A 19,858-nucleotide genomic window follows, 5' to 3' on the forward strand; every position below is an offset into this window, starting at 1 on the left:
GAAGACGAGAGTTCTAGAAGCTAGTGAGTTTTAGGAAGGATTCTATGGAAAGAAAAAGGACAAAAGATACTATTGTATATTATTATTTAGAAATACGTGTTTTTTTCTTGTTTTTAATTGTTGACAGCCAGTAGACACCATGTTTATATTGGTGAAGGTGAAGCATTGTAGTTGATTATAATGTGAAATGGAAGTTGTTTTCTGTTGGTGGTAAGCAAACTTTTCCAACAAAAATATAGGATATATTTGTTGTCTTAAGGGGGAAGGTGCTACAGGCTTTGGTTTTTCCATTTATGTTTTGAGGTTGGACTTTAGCCCGTCTAGCTCGTTAGCACGTCTAGCTCGTTAGCACGTTTAGCTCGTCAGCCCGTCTAGCTCGTCAGCCCGTCTAGCTCGTTAGCCCGTCTAGCTCGTTAGCCCGTCTAGCTCGTTAGCACGTTTAGCTCGTCAGCCCGTCTAGCTCGTTAGCCCGTCTAGCTCGTTAGCCCGTGTAGCTCGTTAGCACGTAGGACGCACTGATTGGTGTCACCTCGTTAGTCAGTATGTGTTACACCTGTGCTGGCTTGTCCATCTCGTTAGTGGGAAGGTGTTTCACCTGAGCTGGTCCAGGTTCTATTTAAGAGTGTCTGGCCCAGTGCTCCAGTTGTCTTGATACATGTGGAGAGTCAACACCTTTAGTTGCTCCACCTTTTTGGTTTACTTCCTGTCTTTAAGTTTGATATGGGTTTTTCTTTTGTTTTCCTCTTCTTGGGCAGATTTAGTGGGTCTCATGGTGGGTGTCTTTTAGGTCCCAGTTGTTGTTACTAGTCAACTTTCAGTGGACACCCCCATAGTGTCTTTCAGAGCCCCTCCTAAAAAACAAGTTATATTTTGGGTTGGATGTTGCATCATATTGTTGATATTTTAATCAATGGCATTTCCTTACAATGCTCATTACTCTTTCAGTTGTTATTATTGTTTTTTATCCTCATATTTGTGTACTAAATATTTCTGATTATTTTCATAGTTTTTTCCTGTGAAGCCATTGTGTTGCATCCATGTCTGAAATGTGCTGTATAAATAAAGCTTGATTTGATTTGAACATATTGTAAAACAAATTAACCCAATGACTGACCAATCAACAAACTATTGGTCCACCTTAGTATGAAAAACTGTATCAATCCCACTTTTCCAGCCTGCTGAAGGCGTGGTGGAGTGGTAAACACCATCCCCGGCTCTACCAGGGGCTTGAGGTGGTCTCCCACAGCTCTGCTTATGTCATGTTCTGTGGCCTTGCTGTTCCATTTATTGACTGTCCCTGCAACACAGAAACACATTTAGTCATATTATATAAAACACTCAAAGTAATGGATATGGAGCATCTATGGCCTCAGTTACACCTGGCACCTAAATGTGACTTCTGTCATCTGATCACTCCAAGCTGCATTAGGTTCAGATCTACCAGGATGGGCCTTTGACATAGTCTGGATGCAGTCAGGCCACTGAATATGCATAAGCAATGTAAAGAGATGGGGTGAATGAGTGGAAAAGTACATTTGACACAAATTACCTTCATAATATCAAAGAACAAATGTGTGTGCCTGAGGGGAAATTAACTTTCATACAGCCAACAGGGATGAGAAATTACACCAATATTAGTGGATAATTTGCAGTAATGTAAATAAACATAGATGGAACATATTCCCTTTAGCTGATTTGATGAACCGCTAAGGGAACATAAATATTTACCATCTAAACCATGTGTGACCTCTCACCTCTCTGGATGTAGAAGTGTTCTTCCTAACCAGTCCCTCAACAGCTCTCTGACTGAGCTCCACCCTCACTGGGTCTTCAGAGGAGAGGAAGGCTGAGGAGGGATGGAAGGATGAATGGATCAGTCACTCAATAAAGTGTAGAGCTGCTGTCTATGCTGTCTGACAAAATCACTATTTTAGTAGTTCATTAAAGTAAATAAGGCTTTATGACTGCTGAATACCAACTATCAATCACTTAGATCATGTATTTTCAGGTAGAGATACATCCTTGGGACGTCCCTAGCCCGTTGAAGTTGACATTTTAAATGGTTAAGGTAGGGGTTAAGGTTAGGGTTTAGGGTAGGGATGTCCCAAGGATCCCAGATAGCATTGACCATTGTGCATTCTTCTGTCTCTTTTACATAGCAGGTGATGAGTTCTGAACTTGAAAATATTAAATATCCTTATTATGTGAAATTGTATGAAACAATAATGTATGTTGATGCTAATATGATGTACAATATTCCATCATGTTTCTATCTGATAACAATAGAGTAATATATTTAATATGACAAATACAATTTTTTAATAGTATCACTAATTCATTTTAATTAACTTAATCATTATGATTCAACATCAGTTCACCGTCTCACCTCATACTGTATTGGAGCAGCAGCAGCTGACTGCCCAGTTGAACGTCAGTTCACCATCTCACCTCATACTGTATTGGAGCAGCAGCAGCTGACTGCCCGGTTCAACATCAGTTCACCGTCTCACCTCATACTGTATTGGAGCAGCAGCAGCTGACTGCCCGGTTCAACATCAGTTCACCATCTCACCTCATACTGTATTGGAGCAGCAGCAGCTGACTGCCCAGTTCAACATCAGTTCACCGTCTCACCTCATACTGTATTGGAGCAGCAGCAGCTGACTTGATCGTTGATACTAATCATCATGTTTGAATCTGAGAGTAAATAGAGCCGACTACACTCTAAAAATGAAGGGTTCAACTGGAGTTGTTCTCAGATCCCCTAAGAACCGTAGGGTTCTTGGTCAATAAAAAACAGCCCCAAAAGGTTCTTCAAAGAACTTGTTAGAAGGTGGGTTCATCGAGGAACCTCCGTTGTTGCTGGACTTCTTCCGGGAACTTCGCAATTACAACTGGAAACGATGGTGACAAGTTTGGATGCGACAACAGTTAAAAAGGTTAAGTTGGGTTGATGTTTGGCTCTGAATATGTCTCGAAATAATTTATTATAATAATATAACATACTAATAATGAATAACGAAGACAATGATGGTTTTCTGTGAATATCTTCCATAACGTTACTATAGTTAATGAACGTAAATATTAGAAAGCCGGGTTTGACCGTCGGCGTTGTATGAGCTACAGTACAGTACCGTTAGCTAGCTAGCTAACGTTATGTCCTAACTAGGCACAACTAGGTTTGGATTATTTCCTCAACTATATTCTTTCCCATATATTGTATATCGTTTCCATAAAGCCAACATGGCTTTACACTCATTAATGTAAGTTTCCAATCTAGATCAGTTCTCACTTTTGTGATAATAAACTAGCTAACGTTAGCTTCGTTAGCTAACTAACTAACTAACTAAGGACGGTGACCTGTCCAGACGAGATGTTACAACGAACTGAATCGTCAATGGAGGTCTTCCTCTTTATATAGGCTGCTACAGCATGCAATACTATTAACTCACAAGGGGGCATAACGTTACATGTACAATACTATCCCATTTTGGAAACGTTACATGTACAATACTATCCCATTTTGGAAACGTTACATGTACAATACTATCCCATTTTGGAAACGTTACATGTCCGCCCCCTTGTGGAGGGAAATTAATATCTTAGATGGTAGCTGTAGATGGGATTCAAATGCATAATGGTATTAATACAGTGTCTAGACTACCTCTTTTGTATAAATGCCCTTCAGAATCCAAACACAGTATTGCCACGCAGCAAAATGTTGCGTATAATCTTTCAAGTCAGCCTGATAAAATATTGAACAATTTGTGTACAAAGATATCTTGAAATGTGATATTAGGGCTGTATGGCAGTACTGTTACTGTATGGCAGTACTGTATTGGCTAGTGCTTTCTCCAATATGTTCTTCTATTTTATATTATATTATTTGTCGATGCCTATAATCTTTCAATATTTATTTAATATATATATATATATACATTAATGCTTGTAAGACTATTCTTTGACACATTTTCTCTTCCTTTGAAACTCTTATAGGACAGAACATGGACACAATGCAATTGGGATCAAGAAGAAGGTACAGATATGTTGTAGGACAGCTGCATTTGAAGTGTACATTTAACCTACATAACAGTCAATACAAACATAGAACATCACCCAAAACACACAAAACAAACACTCCCTGCCACGCTACAATAACAAATAACCCCTTTTACTGGTCAGGACGTGACAGTACCCCACCCCCCCCAAAGGTGCAGACCCCGAAATGCACCTCAAACAAAAAAAAACCACAAAAACAACCCCAAACCTAAAGGGAGGAAAGGGAGGGTGGCCACCGTCAAGGACGGTTCCTGTGCTACACCCCCCCATCCCAATCCTCCCCCCACGGATGTGGCTCTGGGCGTAGCTCCCGTTCCGTAGACTCTAGGCTGGGGAGCGTCGCTGCAGACACCTGGCTGGGGAGCATCTCTGCCGGCTCCGGACTGTAGGCCGTCTCTGCCGGCTCCGGACTGTAGGCCGTCTCTGCAGGCTCCGGACTGTAAACTGTCGCCGGAAGCTCTGAGCGGGGAACTGTTGCCGGAAGCTCCGAACAGGGAACTGTCACCGGAAGCTCTAGACGGGGAACTGTCGCCGGAAGCTCTGGACGGGGAACTGTCGTGGGAAGCTCTGGACGGGGAACTGTCGTGGGAAGGTCTGGACGGGGAACTGTCGCCGGAAGCTCTGGACGGGGAACTGTCGTGGGAAGCTCTGGACGGGGAACTGTCACCGGAAGCTCTGGACGGGGAACTGTCGCCGGAAGCTCTGGACGGGGAACTGTCGCCGGAAGCTCTGGACGGGGAACTGTCGTGGGAAGCTCTGGACGGGGAACTATCGCCGGAAGCTCTGGACGGGGAACTGTCGCCGGAAGCTCTGGACGGGGAACTATCGCCGGAAGCTCTGGACGGGGAACTATTGCCGGAAGCTCTGGACGGGGAACTGTCGCCGGAAGCTCTGGACGGGGAACTGTCGCCGGAAGCTCTGGACGGGGAACTATTGCCGGAAGCTCTGGACGGGGAACTGTCGCCGGAAGCTCTGGACGGGGAACTGTCGTGGGAAGCTCTGGACGGGGAACTGTCGTGGGAAGCTCTGGACGGGGAATGCGCACTGGAGGCCTGATGCGTGGGACTGGCTTTGGAGGCGCCAGACTAGTGACACGCACCTCAGGGCTAGTGCGAGGAGCAGGAACAGGACGTACTGGACTGAGCAGGTGCACTGGAGGCCTGATGCGTGGGAATGGCTTTGGAGGCGCCGGGCTAGTGCGAGGAGCAGGAACAGGACATACTGGACTGAGCAGGCGCACTGGAGGCCTGATGCGTGGGACTGGCTTTGGAGGCGCCAGACTAGTGACACGCACCTCAGGGCTAGTGCGAGGAGCAGGAACAGGACGTACTGGGCTATGGAGGCGTACCGGAGATCTGGAGCTCAGGGCTGGCACACACTGTCCTGGCTGGATGGTCACTATAGCCCGGCACGGGCAGAGCGCTGGCACAGGGCGAACTGGGCTGTGCTGGGGAATGATGGCTGCCGTGCGTAGAGCAGGCGCAGGGTAGGCTGGACCTAGGAGACGCACTGGTGGCCAGATGTGCTGTGCCGGCGCACTTCTCCCTGGCTGAGTGCCAACTCTAGCACGGCAATGCTGAGGAGCCCGTATCGACCGCACCGGGCTATAGCTGCGCACTGGCGACACAGTGCGTAACTCAGCATAACAGGGTGCCTGCTTGATCCGTCGCTCCCCATAATAAGCACGAGGAGTTGGCTCAGGTCTCCAACCTGACTTACCCCAACTCCCTGTGTGCCCCCCCCCCCCCCATTTTTTGGGGGGGCTGCCTCTCAGGCTCCTGTAGCTCCCTTAATTTGTCCTCCCAGAATCATCGTTCCTCCTTCCATGTCGATCCTTCTCCCCGGTGCTCCAGTCCACGCTGCTTGGTCTTCTTGTGGTGGGTGGTTCTGTAACGGCCGTCGAAGGGAGTAGACCAAGGCGCAGCGGGTTGAGTGCTCATATTTAAATATTTATTCGAACATTTAAACAAAACAAGAAAAACAACAGCCAAACAGTACTGTCAGGTACACTAAACACTAAACAGAAAATAACCACCCACAAAACACAATGAGAAAACCCCCTACTTAAATATGGTCTCTAATCAGAGGCAACAAGATTCAGCTGCCTCCAATTAGAGACCAACCCCAAATAGTTCCAACATAGACAACCTAGATTAAACATAGAAATAGAATAACATAGAACATCACCCAAAACCCCCAAAACACACAAAACAAACACCCCCTGCCACGCCCTGACCAAACTACAATAACAAATAACCCCTTTTACTGGTCAGGACGTGACAATACACACTAAAGCTGAAGAAATCTGTATTTAGCATCAAGTCTACAATATTGTTAGTTTACCTATGATTCATCTTTAATGTTGTTTTTATTGTACATCATTAGTTGTATTTTTTAAATGTCATGTCATGTATTCCCCTGTGGCTCAGTTGGTAGAGGATGGTGTTTGCAATGCCAGGGTTGTGGGTTTGATTCCCACGGGGGGCCAGTACAACAACAACAAAAATGCATGAAATGAAATGTATGCATTCACTACTGTAAGTCGCTCTGGATAAGAGCGTCTGCTAAATAACTAAAATGTAAAATGTAAAAAAAATGTCATGAAAAGCACTATACAAAGTAAATGTATTATGTATTATGGTCTGACATGCCTGCAGAAATGTTGCAATTTTGTAATGTGTTTTGTTTGGTAAATTGTTTTGTTAATATGAATTTACATTTGTGGTGCCACTAAATAAACAATGAATTATTTAAATCAATACTGTCAATATTGCTATTATTAATATTAAAATATGTTTTTATAATGGAGGGAGGGTGGACAGGGAGTTTAAAAAATGAACCCCAAAAGGTTATTTGAGGAACCATGATAAGGGGTTCTTCAAAGAACTTAGAGGTTCCCACAAAAGGTTCTTCAAATAACTTTTAGGGGTTCCCCCACAGTTTCAATTTGAAGAACCCCTACAGGATACTCCAGGAACCTTTACTTTTTAGAGTGTATATTGATAAAAGTCACCTTGTCCGAGAGACATTTACATAGTTATACACAGCCCAAATTGGGATGATTATTTTAGGGCGAAATAGCGGCCACAACAGACAGACCTGATATCGACCATAATTCAACATCCTTGGACGTCACGTGCTGAGTAGGTATGACCAAAGTTATTCTATTTGTCTACACTTGTAGTACATTTTTACACTATAATAAATGTTTATGATGCCACATCATCCGTTTTCAAAGGGAGTCGTTGGTTTTTAGTGGCAGTCGCTTTTGAGCTTTTTGTCTGAAAGTATTTTCTCAACTGCGATACCAACTCCAGTCAGCAGATGGCGATGTGCGTCTTTCAGGTGATTCTGCCACTGTGACGTATAATCTAGTGGACAGGACGCTTGTTCAGCATCAACAGCTAGTCAGCCACCTTGGTTCACTCTAACTTTATGGAAAAAGGTTTATTCAATAAATCTAGCAACTCCTCTCATACTGGGAAGAACCCCCCCCCCCCCCCCCCCCCACAGGCCTTAAGGGCAGTTTTATTTCAAATGTAGTACCTGGATGGAGAAAATCCAATTAGCGTTTTATAGTTACATCGTTAGGGTAACTTAACCTAAAGTGGACACACTCCCATCAGTTTCTGAGACAACTGCCCAGACTTTGTAGACAGTTTAATAATGCTTAAAACTCATCTTTATCAAATGATCCATTAAAGATACCAACTCAAAACCTACGTTCGTCTACATATGGATTGTTTAAATTGAATCTAATTATATTCCCAGTATTACTTCATCAAATCTCTAGTAATCATTATACACGCATACAATTCATCATATTTTCATATATTCACAGAATCCATATAAAACGTAAGAAATTCTCAGGTACTCACAACAACCATTCCATTTGCTTTTTCAAGGACTCTCCAAACATACTCCCAGCAGAACAAAAAATTAACTTTTGTTTCCCGAACAATGACCATGGGATCCTCAACGGTTCTCTAACCTCCCAGAGACCACGGCAAAATCAAGCCTCCCAGGAACTATAGACCTTCCACTGCTTTCTAAAATATCATCCCGCTTATTATCCACATTTCAATCATCTGATTAAGCATATTTCTATGTTACTATCCAAACGTCAGATTAAGACTCATATCACAGTCACACAACTCTCATATCAGTCACACAACTCCCATATCACAGTCACACAACTCTCATATCACAGTCACACAACTCTCATATCACAGTCACAACTCTCATATCACAGTCACACAACTCTCATACCAGTCACACAACTCTATCACAGTCACACAACTCTCATATCACAGTCACACAATGCTATTCCCAAACATACCTAATCAATTAGTTGTTTTTCAACAATATTTTAACCTGCAGGAATATTTTCACATTTCTATCTCATGGTTAGTTCCTAGGATAATGTAAGTCATACATTTACATCTCTCAATACTTCTAAAATGGGGTCCAGGTTTAAAACAATTACAGGTGCACCTTACTATCTTATACTATATCATAAATGGTCTTAACTAGTAAACACAGATTCTAGTTTTCATCCAGTTCACACCTCCACACAGGAATACACACAGAGCCTACGAGGATTTTCTAAAATCTCCACTTTGCGTGTTTCGCTCACCTCATTCTTTTTTAAAAATTAGGTTTGAGTTGTGGTATCCACTCAGATCAAAGGTGGGTTCATCTGCTCCGTTCCCGAAGTCTCCCTGAGATCCCAAGTTAGAGGGATCCCTCGTGCACCATTTACCCAGGTCGTCAGGAGTCAGGTAATTTATCCAGGTCGTCAGGAGCCAGGTCATTTACCCAGGTCGTCAGGAGCCAGGTCATTTACCCAGGTCATCAGGAGTCAGGTCATTTACCCAGGTCATCAGGAGTCAGGTCATTTACCCAGGTCGTCAGGAGACAGGTCATTTACCCAGGTCATCAGGAGTCAGGTCATTTACCCAGGTCGTCAGGAGTCAGGTCATTTACCCAGGTCATCAGGAGCCAGGTCATTTACCCAGGTCATCAGGAGACAGGTCATTTACCCAGGTCGTCAGGAGTCAGGTCATTTACCCAGGTCATCAGGAGTCAGGTCATTTACCCAGGTCATCAGGAGTCAGGTCATTTACCCAGGTCATCAGGAGTCAGGTCATTTACCCAGGTCGTCAGGAGTCAGGTCATTTACCCAGGTCGTCAGGAGTCAGGTCATTTACCCAGGTCATCAGGAGCCAGGTCATTTACCCAGGTCATCAGGAGCCAGGTCATTTACCCAGGTCATCAGGTCATTTACCCAGGTCATCAGGAGCCAGGTCATTTACCCAGGTCGTCAGGAGTCAGGTCATTGACCCAGGTCGTCAGGAGTCAGGTCAAGATTCACATCCCCATCGCCAAATGTGGAGGTTAATTTCTTTAATATCAATTGAGGAAACAAACTTATCACACAAGTCAGCGTTATTCTAAAACTAAATCTTTATTCACTTATTAATACGGGAGCAGGTCAATACAACACACATATAAAGTGAATCAATTGAGTGTTCTACGAAAATGATGGCTGGTCGACAAATCACCCCCAGATGATTCGTTGAGAGATGAATCACCCCCAGATGATTCGTTGAGAGATGAATCACCCCCAGATGATTCGTTGAGAGCCACGATACAAAAGTACAAAGGTCTTTTACAGCCAAGATACACCCCTTTCAACCTACATGACCAACAACAGATGTATAGAACGGGTCACAAGGTTAAGATTTGTATGAAAGATACTTATAATTCTCAGCAGACAGTATCTGCTGTAAAAACAGTACTCTTTATGTAGAGACCAGGGTCTGGCCCTGAGGTCATCTCTCCCTGGTACCATATAGAACAGAAACATTAACTCATGTTCTGGAATGCAGTCTCTTTAGGTTTTATCACCCAAAAGACATTGTAAATCTCCTGTCAGTGTTTTCTCCCAGAGGCCCATCCTCAGTAGAACACACAGACACAATAGTTCTAAGAACCCTCTATTCAGTTGCATAAAACAACCATTTGATGCAATAAAAGTATTATAACAATGTTGCAGTTTTGCTCTCTCAGTGTCCACTGAAAGTTGACTAGTAACAACAACTGGGACCTAAAAGACACCCACCATGAGACCCACTAAATCTGCCCAAGAAGAGTAAAACAAAATAAAAACCCACATCAAACTTAAAAACAGGAAGCAAACCAAAAAGGTGGAGCAACTAAAGGTGTTGACTCTCCACATGTATCAAGACAACTGGAGCACTGGGCCAGACACTCTTAAATAGAACCTGGACCAGCTCAGGTGAAACACCTTCCCACTAACGAGATGGACAAGCCAGCACAGGTGTAACACATACTGACTAACGAGGTGACACCAATCAGTGCGCCCAACGAGCTAGACGTGCTAGACGTGCTAACGAGCTAGACGGGCTAGACGTGCTAGACGTGCTAACGAGCTAGACGGGCTAACGGGCTAGACATGCTAACGAGCTAGACGTGCTAAAGTTCAACCTCAAAACATAAATGTAAAAACCAAAGCCTGTAACACCTTAAGACAACAAATATATCCTATATTTCTTTTGGACAAGTTTGCTCACCACCAACAGAAAACAACTTCCATTTCACATTATAATCAACCACAATGATTCACCTTCTACAATATAAACATGGTGTCTACTGGCTGTCAACAATTAAAAACAAGAAAAAAACACGTATTTCTAAATAATAATATACAATAGGATTATTTGTTTCTCCTTTTTCTTTCTATAGAATCCTAAATCCCACTAGCTTCTAGAACTCTCGTCTTCCTACAACTCACTAGCTTCTAGAACTCTCGTCTTCCTAAAACTCACTAGCTTCTAGAACTCTCGTCTTTCTAAATCTCACTAGCTTCTAGAACTCTCGTCTTCCTACAACTCACTAGCTTCTAGAACTCTCGTCTTCCTAAATCCCACTAGCTTCTAGAACTCTCGTCTTCCTAAAACTCACTAGCTTCTAGAACACTCATCTTCCTAAAACTCACTAGATTCTAGAACTCTCCTCTTCCTAAAACTCACTAGATTCTAGAACTCTCATCTTCCTAAAACCCACTAGCTTCTAGAACTCTCGTCCCCTTGGAACGAGCCCAAACAAAACTCATCTCCAATACGGAAAAACGTGCAGTCAAAATCAATTCTGATCCATGGCAACGCACTGCCTAAACACAAAACACAAATCTTATATCCATTTGGGGGGAAATCAGGTTGAACCTGCTCCTGAAACTAACACAACAAAACACATGGAAATGGAGATATATTTTACCTCACTGGTTAGAGGACAACCTGCAGAAGACAGTCAGCTACATTTTGGAGTGATGCATTTAAATGTAGGGGTCACTAAACAAAGGAACATAACACTTATTTGTCATCACTCATCGATATCATGTTGAAATCAATTGTGCGAGAGGAGGGAGATGAGGTTGCACGTCCTGTTAAAACTAACAGCTCAAAAACCACACGGAATCTGGGAATAATGTGTACATCCCTGGTTAGAGGACAACTGGTAGAAAACAGCTGGCTACATTTTGATTCAAGTGGGTCACCAATGCTGTAAATGTAACACAGCTCTTTTTTTGTTAGTCACTTTTTGTTAAATCACATAAATAGTAACTCTTCCATTTCAGAGCCTGGATTTTCCCCCTGAGGCTAATATCCATATCATGTTGAAATCAATAGAACAGGGGACAAACGTTTAGGGTTCTACATTGTGACATCATTAAAATACTCCTACTACAATGTTAAAACATTCTACATTGTGACATCATTAAAATATATTGATATCATTTAACAACTCCTTCATGTATTTTCTGATATTTGATCAGAGGTCTTTTATCAGATTATCTCTGGTCACAGCTATAAGGCTGTGTGTGTTCTCTTGTGTACTGTCAGCTCTCCAGATCGACCAAAACTCTTCCCACAATGATTACAGCTAAAAGGTTTCTCTCCTGTGTGTATTCTCTGGTGCACTGTCAGCTCTCCAGATCGACCAAAACTCTTCCCACATTGATCACAGCTATAAGGTTTCTCTCCTGTGTGTATTCTCTGGTGCACTGTCAGCTCTCCAGATCGACCAAAACTCTTCCCACACTGATCACAGCTAAAAGGTTTCTCTCCTGTGTGTGTTCTCTGGTGTAAAGTCAGAGAGCCAGACTTACTAAAACTCTTCCCACATTGATCACAGCTATAAGGTTTCTCTCCTGTGTGTATTCTCTGGTGCACTGTCAGCTCTCCAGATCGACCATAACTCTTCCCACACTGATCACAGCTAAAAGATTTCTCTCCTGTGTGTGTTCTCTGGTGTAAAGTCAGAGAGCCAGACTTACTAAAACTCTTCCCACATTGATCACAGCTATAAGGTTTCTCTCCTGTGTGTATTCTCTGGTGCACTGTCAGCTCTCCAGATCGACCATAACTCTTCCCACACTGATCACAGCTATAAGATTTCTCTCCTGTGTGTATTCTCTGGTGTAGAGTCAGCGTGCTAGATGCAGCAAAACTCTTCCCACATTGACCACAGCTATAAGGTTTCTCTCCTGTGTGTGTTCTCTGGTGTAAAGTCAGAGAGCCAGACATACTAAAACCCTTCCCACATTGATCACAGCTATAAGGTTTCTCTCCTGTGTGTGTTCTCTGGTGTGATATCAGGCTGGTTGACTGAGTAAACCTCTTCCCACATTGACCACAGCTATAAGATTTCTCTCCTGTGTGGGTTCTCTGGTGTAAAGTCAGAGAGCCAGACTTACTAAAACTCTTCCCACATTGATCACAGCTATAAGGTTTCTCTCCTGTGTGTGTTCTCTGGTGCACTGTCAGATCTCCAGATCGACCAAAACGCTTCCCACACTGATCACAGCTATAAGGTTTCTCTCCTGTGTGCGTTCTCTGGTGTCGAGTGAGAGTGCTAGGTGCAGCAAAACTTTTCCCACATTGACCACAGCTATATGGTTTCTCTCCTGTGTGTGTTCTCTGGTGTAAAGTCAGAGAGCCAGACTTACTAAAACTCTTCCCACATTGATCACAGATATAAGATTTCTCTCCTGTGTGTGTTCTCTGGTGTAATGTCAGCTGGCCAGATTGAACAAAACTCTTCCCACATTGACCACAGCTATAAGATGTCTCTCCTGTGTGGATTCTCTGATGAATTTTAATGCCTGATGAGGTGAATCTCTTCCCACAGTCAGAGCAGCAGTGAGTTCTCTTCCCTGTGGATGTCTGCAGGTGTTTATTGAGGTGTTCTGATCTGGAGAGACTCTTCTCTGCCTCGTCAGCATCACGAGGTTGTTGAGGCTCCCCAGAGGATCCAAGATAGTGAAGTATCTCTCCTGTGTGAACAACAAAGTCAGACAGATGATTTAAAGGCCCACAACAGCAGAAATCCACTGTAAAAGGTGATGCCAACAGCGTAGCCATGATGTTATACAACAATTGACGTCTGTAATGAATGTTAAAATGATTTAACAATTGTCTTAAAATGAGCAAGAACAGTCATATTTTGTCTTGTTTTCACATTAGTAGTAACATCTAAGATTGTAGGCTAGAAATAAGTTATTCATGTTGTTGAAACTCTAAGCAGTGTGCCAGACGACTTTTGGTCTCCAATATAGGCCCCTTTCTGTGTTTGCTAAAATTGCGGCACGAGGGCGATGCACATGCAATTTGGTTGTAGAAACTCCTCCCTGCTAATGAGGAAACCGATAGTTATGGATGTAGTGTATCTGCTAATGAGGAAACCACTAGTTATGGATGTAGTATATCTGCTAATGAGGAAACCGATAGTTATGGATGTAGTATATCTGCCTGGAGCAAAAATGGTGAGCAAAGATTTTCGTTTTTCACAATGTATTCTGAATGTGAACGGGGAAAAACTCAGGGAAGTAACTTCCATTTCCAGGTTGCTTATGAGTGCATTTCACGCTACTTTGGATTATAATTGTAAAGCTCGCTTGAATGTCCTGCTTAATATAATGTTTGCTACAGTATTAAGAACCGAGTTAATGACCGTATCCATTTGGGTGTTGTCAATAAAGTTATGATTTTTTAAATGTATTTTTAATTACATTTTGTTTTTCACCTTTATTTAAGCAGGTAGGCCAGTTGAGAACAAGTTCTCATTTACAACTGCGACCTGGCCAAGATAAAGCAAAGCAGTGCGACACAAACAATACAGAGTTACACATGGAATAAACAAACGTACAGTCAATAACACAATAGAAAAATCTATATACAGTGTGTGCAAATATCTATATACAGTGTGTGCAAATGGAGTACGGAGGTAAGGCAATAAATAGGCCATAGTAGCGAAGTAATTACAATTTAACAAATGAACACTGGAGTGATAGATGTGCAGATGATGATGTGCAAGTAGAAATACTGGTGTGCAAAAGAGCAAAAAAGTAAATAAAAACATGGGGATGAGGTAGGCAGTTGGATGGACTATTTACAGATGGGCTGTGTACAGCTGCAGCGATCGGTAAGCTGCTCAGATAGCTGATGCTTAAAGTTAGTGAGGAAGATATATGTCTCCAACTTCAGCGATTTTTGCAATTCGTTCAAGTCATTGGCAGCAGAGAACTGGAAAGAAATGTGTCCAAAGTAGGTGTTGGCTTTGGTGATGACCAGTGAGATATACCTCTTTGAGTGCGTGCTATGGGTGGGTGTTGCTATGGTGACCTGTGAGCTGAGTGAAGGTGGCCTAGCAAAGACCTATAGATGACCTGGAGCCAGTGGGTTTGGCGACGAATATGTAGAGAAGGCCAGCCAACGAGAGCATACAGGTCGCAGTGGTGGGTGGTATATGGGGATTTGGTGACAAAACGGATGGCACTGTGATAGACTGCATCCAGTTTGCTGAGTAGAGTGTTGGAGGCTATTTTGAAAATGACATCGCCGAAGTCAAGGATCGGCAAGAAAGTCAGTTTAACGAGGGTATGTTTGGCAGCGTGAGTGAAGGAGGCTTTGTTGCGAAATATGAAGCTGATTCTAGATTTCATTTTGGATTGGAAATGCTTAACCTCTATGTGACCGGCGGGACGAATTCGTCCCACCTACGTAACATCCACTGCCAGCCTGTGGCGCGATTTTCAAAATCTTCAAAATCCTATTACTTCAATTTCTCAAACATATGACTATTTTACAGCCATTTAAAGATAAGACTCTCGTTAATCTAACCACACTGTCCGATTTCAAAAAGGCTTTACAACGAAAGCAAAACATTAGATTATGTCAGCAGAGTACCAAGCCAGAAATAATCAGACACCCATTTTTCAAGCCAGCATATAATGTCACCAAAACCCAGAAGACAGCTAAATGCAGCACTCACCTTTGATGATCTTCATCAGATGACAACCCTAGGACATTATGTTATACAATACATGCATGTTTTGTTCAATCAAGTTCATATTTATATCAAAAACCAGCTTTTTACATTAGCATGTGACGTTCAGAACTAGCATACCCCCCGCAAACTTACGGGGAATTCGCTAACATTTTACTAAATTACTCACGATAAACGTTCACAAAAAGCATAACAATTATTTTAAGAATTATAGATACAGACCTCCTCTATGCACTCGATATGTCCGATTTTAAAATAGCTTTTTGGTGAAAGCACATTTTGCAATATTCTAAGTATATAGCCCAGGCATCACGGGCTCGCTATTTAGACACCCGGCAAGTTTAGCACTCACCATAATCATATTTACTATTATAAAAATGTCATTACCTTTTGTTGTCTTCGTCAGAATGCACACCCAGGACGTCTACTTCAATAACAAATGTTGGTTTGGTCCAAAATAATCCATCGTTATATCCAAAAAGCGGCGTTTTGTTCGTGCGTTCCAGACACTATCCGAAATAGTAAAGAAGTGTCGCGCGCTTGGCGCAATTCCTGACAATAAAATTCAAAGTATTCAATTGCCGTACGTCGAAGCATGTCAACCGCTGTTTAAAATCAATTTTTACGTCATTTTTCTCGTAGAAAAGCGGTAAAATTCCGACAGGGAATCTCCTTTTCGGCAAACAGAGGAAAAAATCCCAAAGGCGGGGGCGGTCGGGGTCACGCGCATAAGCTAGTGTCTCTTGATGGGCCACTTGAGAAAGGCGATAATGTGTTTCAGCCTGGGGCTGGAATGACGACATTCTCTTTTTTCCCGGGCTATGAGAGCCTATGGACGACGTGGGAAGTGTCACGTTAGAGCAGAGATCCTTAGTAAATGATAGAGATGGCAAAGAAGTTCCAGAAATGGTCAGACAGGCCACTTCCTGTAAAGGAATCTCTCAGGTTTTGACCTGCCATTTGAGTTCTGTTATACTCACAGACACCATTCAAACAGTTTTAGAACATTTAGGGTGTTTTCTATCCATATGTAATAAGTATATGCATATTCTAGTTACTGAGTAGGAGTGGTAACCAGATTAAATCGGGTATGTTTTTTATCCAGCCGTGTCAATGCTGCCCCCTAGCCCTAACAGGTTAACTTCATCGGGGTAGGGGGCAGTATTTTCATGTCCGGATGAAAAGCATGCCCAGAGTAAACTGCCTGCTACTCAGGCCCAAAAGCTAGAATATGCATATAATTAGTAGATTTGGATAGAAAACACTGAAGTGTCTAAAACGGTTTGAATAATGTCTGTGAGTATAACAGAACTCATATGTCAGGCAAAACCTTAGAAAAATCCAACCAGGAAGTGTGGAAATCTGAGGTTTGTAGTTTTTCAAGTGATTGCCTATCTAACACACAATATACATCCAATATACAGTGTCTATGGGGTCATATTGCACTTCCTAAGGCTTCCACTAGATGTCAACAGTCTTTAGAATGTTGTTTCAGGCTTCTACTGTGAATGGGGAGAGAATAAGAGCTGATTGAGTCAGGTGTCTGGCCGTCAGCCATTATTTTAGTTACGCACGCAGCCATGAGCACAAGCTCAGTTCTCTTTCCTTTATGAAGACAAAGGAATTATCCGGTTGGAATATTTTTGAAGATTTATGATAAAAACATCCTAAAGATTGATTCTACACATCGTTTGACGTGTTTCTACAAACTGTAATATAACTTTTTTGACTTTTCGTCTGGACTTTAGTGCGCGCGCCTTCTGCATTTGGAATAGTGAACCTAACGCGCGAACAAAATGGAGGTATTTGGACATAAACATGAACTTTATCGAACAAAACGTACATGTATTGTGGAACTGGGATTCCTGGGAGTGCATTCCGATGAAAATCATCAAAGGTAAGTGAATATTTATAATGGTATTTCTGACTTCTGTTGACTCCACAACATGGCGGGTATCTGTATGGCTTGTTTTGGTGTCTGAGCGCTGTACTCAGATTATTGCAAAGTGTGCTTTCGCCGTAAAGCTTTTTTGAAATCTGACACAGCGGTTGCATTAAGGAGAAGTATATCTTTAATTCTATGCATAACAGTTGTATATTTTATCAACGTTTATGATGAGTATTTCTGTAAATTGATGTGCTCATTCATCGGGGGTTTTGGAGGCAAAACATTTCTGAACATTACATACCAATGTAAAATGGGGTTTTTGGATATAAATATGAACTTTATCGAGCAAAACATACATATATTGTGTAACATGAAGTCCTATGAGTGCCATCTGATGAAGATCATCAAAGGTTAGTGATTAATTTTAGCTATATTTCTGGTTTTTGTGACGCCTCTCCTTGCTTGGAAAATGGCTGTGTGGTTTTTCTTGTCTAGGTGGTGTCCTAACATAATCTTTCGCCGTAAAGTGTTTTTGAAATCGGACACTGTGGTTGGATTAATGAGAAGTGTACCTTTACAATGGTGTATAATACTTGTATGTGTGAGAAATTTGAATTATGAGATTTTTGTTGTTTTGAATTTGGCGCCCTGCTATTTCAATGGCTGTTGGCGAGGTGTGACGGTAGCGTCCCACCTACCCCAGAGAGGTTTTAACATGCCGGTACATACTGCTGTAATAACATGCAAGCAAATTGTCAGCCAAAATATCGTGTAAGGTAACTTACTTGAAAAGAAATGTCTTTATTACATTGCTTAACATGTTCTTAACATTTGTCATAATTAGTTAAAGCAATGAATTTGTATCGGCTCTCGTTGGACTTCGGCTGCATATTTTCCGCCATTTTCTTCAAATCTGAAAATGATGTGAAGCTACGTCCATTTCCTGAAGAATTGCATTATGGGCCCTAAAGTACTGCGTGTATACGTCATATTTTGGCGAATTTAGTACGACATCCGGGAACTTTTGGCATACTAACTACATCAACGACATCATAACCGCCATCGATAAGAGACATTACTGTGCAGCCGTATTCATCGACCTGGCCAAGGCTTTCGACTCTGTCAATCACCACATTCTTATTGGCAAACTCGACAGCCTTGGTTTCTCAAATGATTGCCTCGCCTGGTTTACCTACTACTTCTCTGATAGAGTTCAGTGTGTCAAATCGGAGGGCCTGTTGTCCGGGCCTCTGGCAGTCTATGGGGGTGCCACAGGGTTCAATTCTCAGGCCGACTCTCTTCTCTGTATACATCAATGATGTCGCTCTTGCTGCTGGTGAGTCTCTGATCCACCTCTACGCAGATGACACCATTCTGTATACTTCTGGCCCCTCTTTGGACACTGTGTTAACCTGTTAGGGCTAGGGGGCAGTATTTACACGGCCGGATAAAAAACGTACCCGATTTAATCTGGTTATTACTACTGCCCAGAAACTAGAATATGCATATAATTATTGGCTTTGGATAGAAAACACCCTACAGTTTCTAAAACTGTTTGAATGGTGTCTGTGAGTATAACAGAACTCATATGGCAGGCAAAAACCTGAGAAGATTCCAAACAGGAAGTACCCTCTCTGACCATTCCTTGGGCTTCTTGGCTCTGTTTAAAGAAAATTTAGGATATTTGCTGTAACGTGACACTTCCTACGGCTCCCATAGGCTCTCAGAACCCGGGAAAAAGCTGAATGATGTAATTCCAGCCGCTGGCTGAAAAACTTTAGCGCGTTTGGATGGAAGTCGATCAGAGGGCCATCAGACTGAGGCTCGTGCACGAGGGGATCCCATGCTTTTACTTTCTCTCTCTTTGAACGTAAACACGCTTTCCCTGTCGGAATATTATCGCTTTTTTACGAGAAAAATTGCATAAAAATTGATTTTAAACAGCGGTTGACATGCTTCGAAGTACGGTAATGGAATATTTAGAATTTTTTTGTCACAAAACGCGTCGGGCGCGTAACCCTTATTTACCCTTTCAGATAGTGTCTTGAACGCACGAACAAAACGCCGCTATTTGGATATAACTATGGATTATTTGGGACCAAACCAACATTTGTTATTGAAGTAGAAGTCCTGGGAGTGCATTCTGACGAAGAACAGCAAAGGTAATAACATTTTTCTTATAGTAAATCTGAGTTTGGTGAGTGCTAAACTTGCTGGGTGTCTAAATAGCTAGCCCTGTGATGCCGGGCTATCTACTTAGAATATTGCAAAATGTGCTTTCACCGAAAAGCTATTTTAAAATCGGACATATCGAGTGCATAGAGGAGTTCTGTATCTATAATTCTTAAAATAATTGTTATGCTTTTTGTGAACGTTTATCGTGAGTAATTTAGTACATTTTTAGTAAATTCACCGGAAGTTTGCGGGGGGTATGCTAGTTCTGAACGTCACATGCTAATGTAAAAAGCTGTTTTTTGATATAAATATGAACTTGATTGAACAAAACATGCATGTATTGTATAACATAATGTCCTAGGGTTG

At 42.3% G+C, this 19,858-nt stretch overlaps 1 protein-coding gene across 1 annotated transcript; it reads right to left on the reverse strand.

The window, feature by feature from the left end:
• Positions 1-11,102: 11,102 nt before the first annotated feature.
• LOC145866080 (uncharacterized) lies at positions 11,103-18,307 on the reverse strand. Its single transcript, XM_082970943.1, has 2 exons — positions 18,292-18,307; positions 11,103-13,417 (listed from the first exon to the last, which is right to left on the reverse strand). Exons 1-2 carry the CDS (start codon positions 18,305-18,307, stop codon positions 11,949-11,951), a joined length of 1,485 nt encoding a protein of 494 aa, XP_082827069.1. The 3' UTR covers positions 11,103-11,948.
• Positions 18,308-19,858: the final 1,551 nt, after the last annotated feature.

Source organism: Salmo salar, unplaced genomic scaffold, assembly GCF_965601325.2.
Source record: "Salmo salar unplaced genomic scaffold, fSalSal1 ptg000129l, whole genome shotgun sequence".
NCBI lineage: Eukaryota > Metazoa > Chordata > Actinopteri > Salmoniformes > Salmonidae > Salmo > Salmo salar.